At 35.6% G+C, this 17,722-nt stretch overlaps 1 protein-coding gene across 23 annotated transcripts in view; it reads right to left on the bottom strand.

Annotated features, from left to right (window-relative positions):
• Nucleotides 1–17,722, bottom strand: part of RyR (Ryanodine receptor) — a 1,962,175-nt gene that overhangs the window by 1,368,922 nt on the left and 575,531 nt on the right. For all 23 annotated transcript variants that reach the window (XM_067773071.1, XM_067773075.1, XM_067773079.1 and 20 more), the window contains exons 4-8: nt 12,581–12,658; nt 12,328–12,516; nt 12,051–12,250; nt 11,812–11,986; nt 11,399–11,748 (exon numbers count right to left, since the gene is read on the bottom strand). In XM_067773071.1, the coding sequence (XP_067629172.1) occupies nt 11,399–11,748; nt 11,812–11,986; nt 12,051–12,250; nt 12,328–12,516; nt 12,581–12,658 (992 nt within the window). The remainder of the gene's footprint in view (nt 1–11,398; nt 11,749–11,811; nt 11,987–12,050; nt 12,251–12,327; nt 12,517–12,580; nt 12,659–17,722) is intronic.

The raw sequence follows: 17,722 nt of genomic DNA, 5'->3' as shown, positions 1-17,722 counted from the left end.
CAATGCCTAGACCTTCAAATGCGTAAAACTTCTTAACCGCAGCATGCAGTTCATCATCGTTTTCTTTTGAACATTCGCATACGCAGCAATTCCACTGTTCATGTGCCGCTGATTTATCTCCAGCTGTTCCGTAAATGTGCCACCCTAACACTGTTTTTATTGCTACTGGCTCGTTTGGCTGACCCTCCCTTATGTCTTGCGCTATTCCCAATTTAAAGTGATCGATACCAATTAAAAGTGTAGGAATAGCGTTGGTGTAGCTCGATATGGGTAGGTTTCTTATGTGCTTGTATTCCTCACTAATTTTTCCATAATCCAGACTCTGCATTGGAAGAGATAATTTGTTCACCGTGTGTGCTTTAAGATTTATTTTTCGCTGATTTGGTCCAGCAATTTGAATATTTACTGCCTTCGATTCATTTTCGGTTCTCCGCACGTCGCCTGTCCACTTCAGGCATAGTGGCTCGCTTTTTCCAGTTAGTTTTAATTCTTCAGCAATTGATTGGTCCATTAACGTTATTGACGATCCTTCGTCAATAAATGCAAAAGTTTTAACAGACTTATTGTCTTTACCAAATATTGTGATAGGCAAAATTCTAAATAAAACGTATTGATTTTTATTGCAATGTGCATTACAGCTGTTTGCATTTGTTTTGACATTTGCTGATTGCTCTTCAATTGGCTGGAGTTGTGGTTGCTTTTGTTGTTGGCCCTCATTTCGTGTACTGAAAAAACGATGCAAAAGAGAGTGATGTTTATAAACGCACCCATTCACTTCGCAACCTTTTTGACATTTTGCTCTATCAACATGTTGCCCGAGGCATTGTTTACAGAGGTTATGTTGTCTCACAATATTCCAACGCATTGCTCGATCCATGCTAAGAAATTTTTGACACTTCGCAACATTGTTGCAATTCAGTTTGCAAACGCAACATTTCCTTTGCTGAGTAGCGTGAGAGTAAACAAAAGCTTTTTTGTTTTTACTGTGTGACGTTTGCATAACTTGATTTACATTTACACTGCTAGCAGAAATTCCGACGTCAAATATCCAATCTGAAAATGTAGCAAGATTTACATATTTGTTTTCTTTTAATAAACCTAATTTAAAGGTGCCCCACTTCAGCTGGAGAGTTGGGGGCAATTTCTCTATAAGCTCTTGCAATAGAGACGAGTTTTCTAATTCATTATATAAGCCGGATGCTTCTATAGTAGCTCTTAAGCCTTTGACATTCACAGCAAAAGAAGTGAAAGTTTCCAACTTATTTTGATTAATTGGTGACATTGCTTTTATTTTGTTTTTAATAAAGTTGATGATTTTCTCTGGTTGACCGTATAGCATTTTTAGTGTCGATATAGCATCAGGCACACATGCCGGGTGTATTAAGATATGTTGAACAGCATTGTACGCGTCTCCTTTTAGAGATTTTTGAAGTCGGATTAAGTTTTCAGCATCATTTAGCCCACAGACCGTTGTAGACCAGTCATACGTGGCACTGAAAATTGGCCAGTCTTCCGGTCGTCCAGAGAATGTGGGCAATTCGCGTGGAACTGAGTGACGTGCGTTTATTTGTTGCAAAGTCAAGTTGTTATGGTTATTATTATTAATCGGTGCAGTTTCTGTAAGTTGTGGGAACGTCATGTTTGACACACGTGGTGGAGGTGCAAAATTCTGTGGCCCTATTAACGAAGAGGGAATATGTAACGTCGTCGAGTTATATCGAGAAGTGTTGAAGGCAAAATTTGCGCGGCCGTTTGTTGTCGCTGCATTTTCTTGTGTTCTACCTTGTTCGAACATTGTGCATTCCGCCCGCATAGGGTAAGTGTTAGGGCATGTTTGATCGCCTATAATAGGTTCCGCGTGTCGGTTGTAATTCATGGTCGCGTTTGGAATGTACGTAGCCTGTGTATTGTAATTCCGAGTATTGCTAGTGACGTTTGCTCTTCTATAATCAGCAGTTTGTGAGTTTATGTGATTACGTGCGATGTTATTTCCATTGCTTGTTGGCGCATTTACAGAATTTAGTGCATCTTCAGCGGCTGCTGGCGCATTCGCAACACCAAGCGTTGTAGATTCCTTTGGTGCAGCATTCACCGAATTTATCCATTCTTGAACTGCACTTGCTTTCATTGAACCCGAATCGTTACTCGATTCATCTACATCATTTTCTAATAGCTTATACTTCCTGGCAACGAAGTCTAGTTTTATTTGTTCTTCCTCAGCGAGTCTTCGTAACTCCAGTGACCTTCGACGCGCTTGAGTATTTGCAGAGGCACACGAGGCGAAGCTTAATGGACATTTGTTCGTCGCCATTGTGTTAAGTTGCTGCTTTTGCTGGTCTTCGGGAGGATGTGGTTTTGGGTGGCTGGATGATTGACCCTGTAAACTAGAATGGCTCATTTTGTACTTACTGCGAGGTAGAGTATAGATATTGTGATTTTGCTTTCGATCGATTGCTATAATTGATTTCTGGCACCAAGTTAGTCCGGCGATTGGTCCGTATAAATTGTTGATAATTAAAAAAGAATTTTAATTAAATGTAAGCGGAGAAATTTATTCTGCGTATGGTCTGCCGATCTTCGTCGATTTTGAACTCAAATCAGGACTGGATATACCAGGAGTGACATAAAGAGTTAAAATTCCTGGAGGAAATTGGAATTTCTCTTAATTACAGAATATGATTAAAGTTTGGATAAGTATACATACTTTTTTAGTGAAGAAAGACAGACAATTTTACTTGTGATTTATACTAAGTTATCTTAACTCGGACACTGTTCAAATTGCAATGATTAACCTCAAATTTCACATGTGATAGCTTAGTTTCGAAAAATGTGTATAAGTCCGTGTGAGTACGGAAATCGACGAAGATCGTATGTACTAAAGAATAATAACAATAGATAATTTCAGTGTTGAATAACTACTAGAAGCTAAATGTATTATGTGGCGGTAACAGCTACATTATTTACAACATGGACGCAGCAAAAGTTGACCATATTGGACAATCACGTCAACGGCATTCCGCTACCGACCAAAAATGTTGGGTGTAACGTTCGATCAGGATCTACATTTTGGAGAGCATGCAACCGTAATTGCACCTAAAATGCTGAGCAAACAGTTGCTATTGAATACCCAGAAACCTGGGCATCCCGACAGACATCTGATATGTCGAAAATTTAAATGTCGAAACTAAAAATGCCGAAATAAAATTTCGAAAAAGAAAATGTCGAAAAACAAAAATGTTGAAAATTAAAATATCGAAAAATAAAATTCGGCAGAAAAAATGTCGAAACAATGTAATGAATGGTGTGTCAAATTCGCGCGAATTGTTTCGACATGTTTTGTATAAATTTACTGTTTCGTAGGAACTATTTTTCTTTCTGCTTTGCACAGGGTTATTCATGTAAATGCTCCAGCTAAATATATGCGAGCTAAAGGTAAACCTAAATATACACAACAAATCATCAGCTTTTTTCAATAAAATCAGCTTAATTAGTTTAAATTGCAACAAAACCTAAAAAAGCATATCAAAAGAGAAAAGAAGGCACTCGAAATATTCTTGATAAAAAGACAGAGACACAAAAATTGTAATTTGGAGAAATTTAACATATTCCACTTCGCTATGCTAACGCGTCCATAATTTATTTGTAACTCTAGATACTTCCATATATTTATGGTTGTTAAAATGTAACTTTGAAATAAATTTAGTTTGTTTAGTATATCCGAAATTATGTTATGTAAATTGTATCTTTAATTTGAAATTAATGAAAGGAATTTTCTGTTAATAATATAATAATGTATAATAAGCTATAAATTTTGGCAAACAATTTTCGAAGTTTGATACATTTTTGTTAGCTAAGTACAACTATATTTTATTTTTTATTATCTATGTATATAAAATATTTGAACACTATTTCCAAAAATTACTTAACGCCTACCATTCATCGTACAAGTATAGTTTTTTGTTGTTATATCGGCCTACTGATTTGTAAGATTGTGGGTTTGAATCGATCTCAAGGCCTAACAATAATTATTTTATCATTATTATTGTTTGCGGCCACCGTGGTGTGATGGTAGCGTGCTCCGCGTACCACACCGTATGCCCTGGGTTCGCATCCTGGGCAAAGCAACATCAAAATTTTAGAAATACGGTTTTTCAATTAGAAGAAAATTTGTCTAAGCGGGGTCGCCCCTCGGCAGTGTTTGGCAAGCGCTCCGGGTGTATTTCTGCCATGAAAAGCTCTCAGTGAAAACTCATCTGCCTTGCAGATGCCGTCCGGAGTCGGCATAAAACATGTAGGTCCCATCCGGCCAATTTGTAGGGAAAATCAATAGGAGCACGACGCAAATTGGAGGAGAAGCTCGGCCTTAGATCTCTTCGGAGGTTATCGCGCCTTACATTTATTTTTTATTTTTATTGTTATGATAAATTTTTTTTAGTTGAAAAAATTTTAAGTTAGAATATAAGAAAGAAAAAATTTAGACAACTGCCAAAGCTCGTTGTATAGATCCATTTCGGGAACTGCTAAATTCCTTCATCGGCAACGTTTAGGCTCTGGGATGTATTAATAATTTTTGCTGTTATATCGGCCTTCTGATTTGTAAGATCGCAGGTTTGAATCGAGCTCAAGGCCTAACAATAATTATTTTATCATTATTGTTGTTATGATAAATATTTTCTTAATTGAAAAAATTTTAAATTAGAATATAAGAAAGAAAAAATTTAGACAATTGCCAAAGCTCGTTGTATAGATCCATTTCGGGAACTGCTAAATTCCTTCACCGACAACGTTTAAGCGCCGCTGCTATAACCATTCAGCTATCACAGCGGTTGTTTTTTTGTCTTCATTATTTCTTTCTTGCCAATTTATATTCACAGCACTGCGACATCTGTTGCAGAATAGATGCGAAAATTGGACTTGTTTCATGGCAATGATGCCATAGTGTCATATTTTATTAACACGTTTTCCTCGTGCTTTGGGATGTATTAAACAATTTTTTTCTTTCATATATTCTAATTTAAAATTTCTTCAATTAAGAAAAAATTTATCATAATAATAATAATGATCAAATAATTATTGTTAGGTCTTGAGCTCGATTCAAACTAGCGATCTAATAAAACACTGCCTTAAAATTTTGTTTTTGGAGTTTTGCTTTAATTATATCAATTTCGACTTTTTTTCGGGCATTTTCGGTCATTTTTCTTTTTTCGACATTTTTTAATTTGATAAAAAATTTTCTGTATAAAGAGGTTTTTAACGATTCGGCCTTTTGTGTTTCGACATTTTTTTTTCGACATATCGTACGGATCCCAGCAAAAAAGCACAAGCAGGTCCTCAGTGATTGCTCGACGCATCCAGTTCTTAAAGAAAAATACCCAGTGCTCGCACAAGTGGAACGCACTCTCCCTAAGGAAACGCGCGTCACTCTAGCTCAACTTCAATCTGCGTACTGTAACAGGTTAAACTCTTAGCTATCCAGAATCAACCCAGACATTCAAAATGTATGTCCTGCTTGAAATGTGTTCCCACATGACATCAACCATCTCTTCAATTGTAATGTGCACCAACACCTCTAACACCCCTCTCACTATCGTCCACTGTTGAAACTGCAAGTTTCCTTAGACTACCGTTAGAGGATATTGATGACAATTTGTGATCGGTCGTGCCTATTGGATGGGGCGAAGGACTGCTACAATAACAACAACAATAGCCCCATAAAATTCTAGTCTATGAACTATTCAAAAACTGACTAGTAGGAATAACCCCGCAAAATTCTAGTCAATGAACGAAAATTATCATTTTTAATTTAGCTGATTTAAATACCAGCCTGCAAAAAATGCGATTAGTCTTGAATGAATTGGGGATGAATCGCAAAGGAGTGTGTGACTAATGTCAGTTTTGATCTCTTTGCATGCGTTGAAATGTTCCCTTTTGTTTGAGCATGTCCTAAGCGGAGACTAACTGTACCCATTTACACCCGAACGGGAACGATGGGACCAATCCCCTTTGTACCATATGGGCACGAATGAAGATTAAACCTTTTCTCATCAAAGCCTTTTAGTTTTCGTATGGTACAAGTTACATATTAAACGCAGTACTAAAACTCGCAAAATGTTGTTAAACACATCTATGTAAATAAAAAACATATTAAGTCACCAACTCATTCCAAAAGATATGGGCCGACGATAATGAAACATATGGTCCAAGTCATTCAGTAGTGGAATTCACTAACTTATAATGATGCGCTTTGTCGAGATTTTAATTAACGATTTTGTCGCTTGCTTTATCGATTGTACAATTCACTAACTTAGTTTTAACGACTCGTAATAGTTGACATTTAAATTTCGTTTTAATAGTAGAAAGGTGGCAACACAGCTTAACGAAACCTAAAAAATGCAATAAGCACAAAAGGAATTCCAAAAATAAATAAATTCGTATACTAACTGCTTTCAAAAGTCATATTTTGCAAGTTCTTACCCATTTTAACAAAATGTAAGTAAATGCGATATTAATTTCATATCTCTCGACATAGCCAAATCCTCACATTAAAATAGAATGGCATCTACAAGTAATAGCACTCAAAGAAGAAGCCGTATCACAGCAGAGCAGCTAAGGCAGATGGTGCACTATTTGATGGAAACTCCAGGATTAGCGGGATCTAGGTTTTTAAAGCTGCATGGAAAAGCCGAATGCGACAAAGAGTGGAGCGAAATGTTCAACTTGTAACAAAACGTACGCCAAGTACTCATATGTCATTTGATTTATAAATAAAGCAGCTTTTCGTGTTTGAAAGTATTTAATTAAAGTTCCAATTTTCTTTTTTAACTAAAATTGCCAGAAATATTAATTTCGTGATTTTTAACGCAACCAGTTTACTTGCTGTTTATTTAACAACACAGCTGATCGTCGATAAACAAATATCGGTACAAAATAGTTACTGAATAAAGAAATCGTTATAGTTATCGATTCGCAAATAAAGCGATGGCAAATGTGGTTAAAAAAGTTAGTGAATTCCATTACAGGTTCGGTATAGGGCTCCGCATTTTTCTTGAATAATTCGAATCAATCTCCTGTAATCTTGACAAAAAAAAAGTCTTAAATTGTTATCCTCAATTTTGTTAGTCGTTGTTTTATTTCATATTTGTTCTACAATGTTAGAAGCTCGTTTTAAATATATCCAACAATTCAGTTTTGACTTCGTTGGAGTTGTTAAGGAATTATTCAATTCCACCCACGACAAGTTGGCAGTAACATTTGTTAGAAATAATTAGGCGTTGCTTATACGCCTCATAATCGTCATACATATATTAACGTATTACGTCCAGTAGAAATTTTAGTCAAAGCTTTAGAAAGTATAAATTCTTAAAACTTTCCGTAACTAATATTAACAATATTTTGCACCTTTGGAATACTTTATTTACTATTTATAAGCTAATTAAATATCTTTAATTTAAACATGTCCCTCCGTGACAATTGCTGTCCCACCCGTAACACTTTATGCATTTGCACGTCATGGCAAATACGCAACCTCAAAAACCGTAGTTTATTTTTGTTGATGCGTTGCAAACATGTTTCTTATTTTAATCTAGATAAGCAAAGCCTACCTATTTAAGTGTTTTCATACATTTAAAAGCAATTAGGGCAATCCCCGCTTAATTCATACAAATAGACAACATTGGTTTATACTTTTTTAGTTAATGTAGTAATATGATTAATTATCAAAAATTTTAAAAGGTATCACAGTTCCAGAAACATTGTAAAATATATGAAAATAAAAATTGCTTCTCGCCTAGCATAGTTAGCCGTCCAGCCTAAAAGTATTCCAACAAATATATAACTTTACTAATGGATTGTGTCTATTTTTGTTCCTTCTGTGACCATTATCAAACTTACTATAATATTGATAACCATAGATTGATTAAATAAAAATGTGTGAAAAAGAAAAAAAATCAAATCGGATGGCAATTGAGGAACTTCAGCGTTATGATCCTTAAATTCTAATAATGAACCACTGTGAGACGAACCCAAAAGGATCCCATGTCATCCTTACGTAATTCGAGTTCGAATACAAATAGAGACTTCAAATTCATGATCACAACCCCTAAATTGACAAAAAATAATTTTTGTGAAATAATATTTGCGAAATATTAAATTTTAGACCTCGGGTCTGGAACATCTCGAAACGTGCACATGCGACTTGTTATGACTTTTAATACCATTAACATAATGTTAAAATAAAAGCGTATGCAAGTTTCCAAGTCATATATCAAATTCCGGGGTCAAACCCTTAAATGGATGGAGTAATTTAAATTGTTTAATGAATTAATTTTGAATACAAGTTTCTTTCAGTACCATAATATTTTTGAATAATTTGTAGTTGCTTTGCACTTACATATGAAAATCAAAAACTTCCATATAAACTTTATTTATATGTGAGCGCATACGGGAGTGCTTTGAATTTTTTTATCTGATGTGTAAATTTGTATCTGCGCCTATCATTCAGGGCAAAACACCAACAGAAGTGCTATTAGTGCATAGGGGTTGCATGTATAGTCTAATAAAAGTGAATTTAACAAAGTGTGATTGACAGTGAATGTGATTGTATCGTAAGACGGTATTATGTCAAACAAATGAATTGACCCTATGTGGTGCACGTAGCATTTTATAACTTCTGCTCCTTTTTTTTGGAATTTTACCTTTTGTTATATATGACTACAAAGGTTTTATTGAAATAAGTACGGTTGGCTTTTGAAGTTCACATACAACCGTACTTATTTCAATAAAACCAAACGCACCAGTTATATTTATCTATCTGTTTCTATCGTTTAAGCCATTTTTTTTATTTAATTGTCCGAGTAGTTATTTTCCCACTTCCAGAACTACTTTTTGTTAGGATTTTTAAGTTTATATACCATATATACCACCTCGAGCGTTTTTTCCATGTTTCTTATTGTCTCATTTCGAAAACTGGTTTCGAATGGGATTTCTGTTTGAGTTTCTAAAGCGTAAACAACTATGGTATTTTGATTAATTGTGCCCAACTTGAAAGACCCGGTTCATTTGGAATGGAAACAGCTCCTGAATACAACCGAGGACCCTTGTAAATACTCAGATCTGCGGGCAGATGATAAAATCTGTTTTCTTAATATTATTTTTAGCAAAGGCGGGATAAATGTATTAATACAGCCTCATAGCTTTCTTCCCATCGCTTCCATCTTTGTTCGCAAGCTGGCGTTTTGAAAAAAGGTCTACTTTGCTGTCCTCGCTGATATAACACGCACCACAATCTTCATACCTTATGCTCCTTTTCATATTTCTACCTTTTATGATTCAAATGGAATTGTAAGAGGACTCAACCCAATTGTCAACCTCACCTACAAATATTTAACAGCCGGGGATCTGGCGTCCTCAAGTTCCTCATGGAACTAGGGAGTGCGCGGCGGGATTGCTAGAAGGTTCAATGTGGTCACTCTGTTGTTATTGTCGCAATAAGGAGACTCCATGAAAGTTTTGGGGAGTGTTATCGATGTTGATGATCCTTTGCCGGATATAGATCCGGAGCAAGCACCATTAAGGAACTAGCCCGACCAGCTCGTGAACGATTTAAATATTAAGAGTGTATGTATCGCTACACCGTGGTGTGATGGTAGCGTGCTCCGCCTATCACACCGTATGCCCTGGGTTCAACTCCCGGGCAAAGCAACATCAAAATTTTAGAAATAAGGTTTTTCAATTAGAAGAAAATTTTTCTAAGCGGGGTCGCCCCTCGGCAGTGTTTTGCAAGCGCTCCGGGTGTATTTCTGCCATGAAAAGCTCTCAGTGAAAACTCGTCTGCCTTGCAGATGCCGTTCGGAGTCGGCATAAAACATGTAGGTCCCATCCGGTCAATTTGTAGGGAAAATCAAGAGGAGCACGACGCAAATTGGAAGAGAAGCTCGGCCTTAGATCTCTTCGGAGGTTATCGCGCCTTACATTTATTTTTTTATTTATTTATGTATCGCTACAACAACAACAACCTAGATTTGTAAGCTGCGAAATATTAAAAGTGTGCATGTACCCTACTGTTCTTGGTGTGGCGTTCTTATCGCAAATTATGGTGTTTTATTTAAAAAAAGCTTTCTTTCGCAAATTTTAAGTCTAAAATTTTTTAGACATTTTCTAAAAAGGTTAAGCTTTTTTCACTTCTTGACATTATAGTCCGGTTTTTAAGAGAGAACTATCAAATTCAATCACACTTTGAATCCAATGTACAAAAAAATTTTTTTTGTGCTAGTGTAATTGTCGTATCATAACGACATTCGTAAAACTGGATAGATGAACTCAGAAACACAACTTTTATATAACGGACTTTTAACCAGATTGCAGATTAATATAATAATAATATTTCCTTGATTACTACCAGTTTACCGAAAAAGAAGAAATACTTTAATCGCTTGCGAACATGTCTCGAAAACTATTAACACTTAAACTTTAAATATGAAACCAGTAAAACAAAATAATTTAAAAAATAATAATGATAAGCACGGGCTTTTGCTAGTTCATAAATCATTAATTCGATTTATTACTGCAGAGTTATAAATTGTGATTTAAAATGCACTCAGAAAAAATAAAAATTCTGAAAATATGCAAACTGCGATTGATTTTCCGCAATATAATTTTTAATAATGAAGAACCCTGCAAAAAATGCGAATAGTCTTGGATGAATCTGAGATGAGTCGAAAAGTCGTATGCGACTAATGCTAGTTTTGAACTCCTTGTATGCGTTGGACTGTTCCATTTGTTTGAGCAGGGAACAGTTTGAGTTTGAGTCCTATGAAGAGACTAATTGTACCCATTTATACTTGGACGCGAACGATAGAACCAACCCCGTTGTACCTTTTCGTATAGTGCGAGGTTATGTACATTTTAAATGCAATATTAAAACTAACAAAATATTGTTAAATATATATAAGTAAAAAAACTATTAAGTCGCCAACTCATTCCAAGAGATATGGGTCACCGATAATGGAACATATGGTTCAAGGCGTTTAGGTTCGGTATAGGGCTCCGCATATTTCTTAAGTAATTCGGATCAATCTCCTGTAATCTTTATATTACTCACTTCGCTCACTGACTAATCCCAACTGTACCCAAAAGCGAATAGAGGAGATAAATTATGCTCCAACGTAGACAAAGGAGATCAATCACAGACCACTCCTTTTAGGGATTACTTGCAGGGAATTTATTACAGGTTTCCTTGTTTAGGAAGAAATTCTTATTGCGAAAAGTCATTTTCATTTTGGAAACAAAATGTGTATGGTTTTCTATTATGTCTTATATAACACGATACGGGCTCTAGATTCAGTTGTTTAAAGAAAATGGGAAAGCAAATGTAGTGTTAATATAATATTTCTTTAATTACTTTATGAACTGTGTAAAAAGGCTGCTACATTTGCGAATAACACGTGCAGTTTTCGATTCCTCTTCCTGAGATCGTGAAAAGTCCAAACAATCGTCCATTTTACCCTCTTCATGTAGAATGGCTTGTTTTTCTTCTACTTTACCCACGCCTTTTTTCTTTGTTTCATAGCTTTTATAGCTCAACCATAAACTCGATTCGCAATGTTGAACAATGACAGTAGTATCACCATACTTAATAATAGGTACACCAATAACTTCGAGATCTTTATCTTCAAGTGCTTTTTTTTCGTCGTCCTTTTCCTGTCTTAAACAGAAAGTCGTTGATGCAATAGATGCCTCTTCTTTTTTTACCTTAAATATATACATTTAAATGGTTAAATGCACAAATAATTTAAAAAGGCGAAATTATTTTACCAAAAACAGTTCATTATTTTCGTTGACACCTAGATATCGGCCAGTAGTTATGTGACGTATACGCATCGGATGATACCAGTTTATAAAGCCACCAGTCCATTTAGTGCGTGCCAACTCAAGCCGCCAAAGGGAACGTGCTTGTGCCATTACGGAACCACCCTCATATACGACAATGCTAGTGGAGACGGTTGAAAAATGTTTTTTTAATTCGTAAGAATTGCATTTAGTTTAATAGTTACTTTTGTCCTGCTTCACGACCCCATGTACTTGGTATGGTTAAGCATTCATCACCACCATGGAAAAACCTCAACACATCCCCACCAAATACATAGCCAACATATTTTACTCGAGATATGCCGGTACCATACGGCTGCACTGACCAGTGAGTCACGTGAAAACTAGCATTAACAATGGACTGCTCATTTTCCTTAGTGGTGTGCTTAAAATATAAGTTAAAAAATAGTTTATTGATTTGTATAGGTATATATGTACATATATTTTTAAACGGCACAATACCAAATAACGTTCAGTAGCAACTGATACTAAAATCAAGTCATCGCCGACTCGCACTTTCTCGCCCTCAGAACGTTGCTTACTCGCTGGATGCACAGTCCACCAACATGCTTCGCCCTGACTATGTTCCTGTAACCCCACGTCGAAAGACAATTTATCATTGGATGAAGACGTTGACAGACATGCCAGGTACTGTAAAAAATTTGAACTTACAATTAAATCATTATTTATTCTAAAATGAAGGAAAATAACGTGCCATATCACTGTTGTGGTGTCTCAAAAGTATAGCATTTCCATACAGTAATGTCCTGTGGCCAGATCCAGTTCCTTTGCCCTGAAAAGGCACATTAGTTGAGCGGTATTAGCTAATGGCAGACTCGTGAGCAGGTTTTAATTTGATTTAAAGAAATTTACATAAATATTATCTGTGTTTTTTTACATATATATACGTTTACGCATAAACTTTATATAGACTGCTAAACGTCAAACTTTAAATACACCTCTGAAATTGCTGCGCATAAAATTAGTACTACTAAATTTCAATACGCGTTATACTGATATGTTACTGAAATATGTGTCTATGTTTCACCTCAACACTAATTCTATGTATCACATCTAAAAATCCACTATTCATCGCAACCGATTCAGCTATATGTTATACACTATGGGCACCAGAGGTTTGTGTCTCCGATTTTAGGTACACTCTGTTCTGTAGCTAGTTAATTAGCCACTGCCGCTAGATGGGTCTCATAAGCATTATCTAAGCGAGGATAAGCGTTTTTTTTACGCGCAAACGTAAACGTATACGCAATTAAAGTTTTGTCATTTTAGATTAATGAATTCTCCGGCTAATTTTTAAGGCACTGAAAAAGTTACGCTAATACGTAAGATCGTAGGGGAAATTTCAGTTATTACGTTAATACATTTTTAAAAAATATAATCACAAAACTTTGAAAAAATTGCTTCAATTTTGCTCTGCATTTTTCATTTACAGCTCATTCACTTTACTACAAAAAATGATTTAGCCAAATAAAACTTTCAAAGCAACATCATACGCTGTGTATTTACACCGGTGTAGTACCTCCGTAAAGTAATTATATGTGAACAATTTGAACTTAAATTAAAATAAGATTTATACATGATAACATTGGAAGGTTAGTTTTAGTTGAACTGGCCGAACCATGAGGAGATCTCATAGACTGAATGAGTATATTACCAAAACTTTGTTTAATGACCAAATTGAATCCCCTTTCAAAAACAGGACCTACGTTATCACTGACTAAGCCTTATTTAAAGGCATTTGACGTCAGAAGACTGAGTTCAGTCAGAATACCCATCATGAGTCTACAGTCCTCTCTTTTTAATGATAGGAGTAACTTTCTTAGCCTAAGATTGTAAGACCTACACATGAGCTTCGGCCTTGGGTCCAATTCTTTCCCGCTTGGTCGATCTTGTGCACCTATCGTCTTCTGTTAATTTCGCTAATCTAACTGGGACATCTACGGAGCAAGCTTCCAGGGAGGCGCTCTCTTTAGCTAGTTAATTCGCTTTTTCGTTTCCGTTTCTGTTCCCATATACCCTGCGACCTAATATAGATGTACGCTTCTCCTTTTCCCGATTCGTTCCAGGGATAGCTTAAACTGCTATGCGAGATTATTGCCGTAATTGCTGCTTGGCTGTGAAAATAAAAGTTGACGCGGATGCAGTCTAAGCTATTTTGTTCCAGTGCTTCTACTGCTTTGGTTACGGCTACTACTTCTGCCTACAAATCGCTACAGTGATCTGGCAGCTCGAAGGATCTGTTTATGTCCGGATCAGCACAGTATACAACAGACCCTACTCCTTCCAATACTTTGGAACCATCGGTGTACAGGTGCATCGCCTCGTCCGTCATTTGGGCACCCTTGCGTGAGGTTATTTTCAGGGCTCCCGTAATTCTAAGCATCGATAGCCTCCATACTCCCTCTAATTTTTTGAGGTAGATTCTTTTTTGTGTGGCTGTCCACCAAACAAGAAAACAAAGTTTTTAGCTCAATAACTACACCAAATATTTGTTTTTAATAGTTCCCCTTGTATTTAAATAAAATAATTATTAAAATGTTTCATATATAATAAATATGTGTGAAAACTACTATAGCGTTTACCACTGCAAAATATCAACACACATGCATGAACCTGCATTGTGAGATTAACGGCCTGCATTGGAAAAGTAAATGAGAACTTATGAGATGTAAGCATTAAGTATGGTATTAGAGTCAAAGAAAAAACCAACAAAGTACACTGTCCTGTTAACGGTGGGACGGGTTTGGCTCAATCAAAAGCTCTTACGCATACAGGCGAATGGCCATTCTCGTGTCTAGATTGTGGGACTAAGGTACATATTAAAATTACATTCATGTTGCGCCATAAACTCGCGTTTAGGGGGTATTTTCGTATTTAATTCAAGCTATTAAACTCCAAAGTGGTGTAATAAGTATATTGTGTAGTGTTGGGCTAGTTCGGTCAGTTATAAGATTGAAAGAAAGTTAATTTTTTAGAAAGAAATAGGTTGTTGTCCAGGAAGATTTTACCCTACACTGAAAGAAAACCGAAATACGGGTCAATTCAACCGAAATTTCTGTCAATTTTTATCCATCGCAACAAGATGTTGAATCAACTGCGCACAAATCGTTGATTCGTAATTGACCGTTTTAGTAGTCAAATGAACAAAAAAAGTTGTTGCGACAGCTTTGTACGAAAGTACCTATGTTGCCATATACATACATACGTAAATACGTGGATACATAAATACACATGCTTGCTACATATACATATGTAAGCACTTACTAAAAAAGAAATGTAAGGTGCGATAACCTCCGAAGAGATCTAAGACCGAGCTTCTCTTCCAATTTGCGTCGTGCTCCTTTTTAATTTTTCCTACAAATTGGCGGGACGGGACCTACTTGTTTTATGCCGACTCCGAACGGCATCTGCGAGGCAGATGAGTTTTCACTGACAGCTTTTCATGGCAGAAATGAACTCGGAGTGCTTGAAAAACCTTATTTCTAAAATTTTGATATTGCTTTGCCCGGTGTGTGAACCTAGGGCATTCGGTGCGGTAGGCGGAGCACGCTACCAACACACCACGGAGACACTTTCTAACCGAACTTCAATTAGGCGCACATCAAATATGCTGGCACACATTAAACATTATACACTTTATTATTTTGTTTTATTAAACATACTTTCAACAAATTTTATATTTTATAATTTATAGTTTTGAACTTCGCTTTGCAAATAGGAATGAAAATAGTAGCCACAAAACTCATTCTCAATTCTTTCAGTTGCAGCTCAGCTCATTCTCAATTTCTGCTCTTTCATGTAGTTGCCACTCTTGATTGATTCGAACAAAACTTTTAGTATAAATGTTTGACATAACATTTTAAATAGAGAACTTGTAAGTTATAGAAAAGTAAAGAATTAAATCGCAGGAAGGTAGTTCACCGCTGGAGTAACTTTACATGTAATTCGGCAAGTTTAATTTTCGTAACTCTTAAAGTTGAAACGATTCCAAAACAACTCAAACTTTTATGTTGTCGGAAACATCAATATTAAAAAAGGATGTCTTTTATTATCTTATTAGATTCGTTCGCGTGAGTGAAAATTCGTAAAAACTTGAACGAAATGTTACTAACTTTGGAAAAATCCTGTTCGTTCAAACAAAACTTTTGCAACAAGAAGGCGCAATTTTGCATTTCGCTTGGAGGAGAAGTTGCAAAATAGTACCCGATAAATAGGTGTCCCGGTGCGCAGTAAATTCAAAAAATGGTTTTTCGTTTTGTATTGATAACTGAAAAACTAGTTTTTTTGTTGTTTTCCCATTTTGTGTGTTTTTTCGATTTGGTGGTTTTCTTATTTTGATGTTTTTTTTTAACAAGTGGCACCATCATCTAAGTACAAAGTAGAGAGCGCAGTGAGCGTAAATTCTCTTTCGAATTTGCTCATGTATTGACTGTTGATCGCTGTTGAAATGACCAGTGAGATCAGTTGTTTTAAAAAAAAAATCAGTTAGATTGATTAGGAATCTGTCAATTTTACAGAATTTTGTTAACTTAAGAGCGACAGTTTCTCTTCTGTTGAAATGACTAAACTAATTTGTTCGCTTGACAAAGAACTCGGTCGAATTAACCGTAATTCGATCAATTTCACCGATAAGTCAAGAACAACAGAACAGATTTGTTGATTTTACTTGCACCATGTCTTTCAGTGTACTATTCAATTCCCTACCTAGTCCAAAGTAGCATTTATTGACAAAAGGTATAGTAATCAGGGCCTGTATTCAGGAAGTATGAGTTTTTAAACGTACATTTTTATTTATAATAATAATATTTATAATAATAATAATAATATAAATTAAACGAAGAAAAAGTGTACATTTTGAACTCACACATTTTGAAACTCAGTTACTGAATCTACCCTCAGGGCGCAAGATAAGCTCACTACGCCACAGTGTCGAACCACAGTATTGAATAGCAAGTTTCCCAGGACTCCCTTTAGAGGATATCGATGACAATTTGTTAGTGATCGCGCTTATTGGTTGGGGCGAAAAACAGCTCAAGAAGAAGATTATATACTGCGTATTAAAAAAATTTCAAATACTACAAAAAAGTTATATCACTTCAAATGTTTAAAACTCGAATATATCAAAGCGTAATTTTGTTGAATTAATAAATGTTTCGCTTGTTATCTATAAACAATACTCAGCAACCTAAATAGACACCGTTTCGGCCATGGTGGAGATAAGCCTTACAGGTGTCCCTATTGTCCCCGAAGATTCCGTTGCAGCGAATCTTTGTCCACACATAAAACAAGTCATGAAAGATTCGAACGACAGCCTTGCGACATTTGTGGTAAAAGTATAAGAAAATCTGAATTAAATAAACATCAAATTATTCATTGTAACGAAAAGCCGCATAATTGTGAATTTTGTGAATGGCGGTAAGTTATTATAAAAACATCGCCTTAGCGCAATTATCTAAATTTATTTCAATCATTACTTAATTCTGTTATTATCAAACAGCTTTCCTTCTACATCGAAAGGCTAATACAAACGAGCGAAAGTATCGACTTCAGCTATAAAGTGAAAAAGCTCTTTGTTAGAAGCCGAATGTATTTCCGCATCAAGTCGCTTAATAAACTAATGAAGCCTTAATTGCACATATTATATAACCTAACCTATTATAAGTACTAACACCATTAAATAATCATGAATAACTTTCATTACAGTTTGCGCTCCATGTACTTATACAAATTTCAGTGCTGCAATTTTAGCAATCCGTGTATTTTTCTACTAGAGAGTGTAGAAGAAATGTGAAATCGGTTTCAGGGTAGCGAAGAAAAACACAAATAAAACTTTAAC

Source organism: Eurosta solidaginis, chromosome 3 (assembly GCF_040869045.1).
Source record: "Eurosta solidaginis isolate ZX-2024a chromosome 3, ASM4086904v1, whole genome shotgun sequence".
Taxonomy (NCBI): Eukaryota; Metazoa; Arthropoda; class Insecta; order Diptera; family Tephritidae; genus Eurosta; species Eurosta solidaginis.
This window is presented reverse-complemented; position numbering and strand designations above follow the sequence as displayed.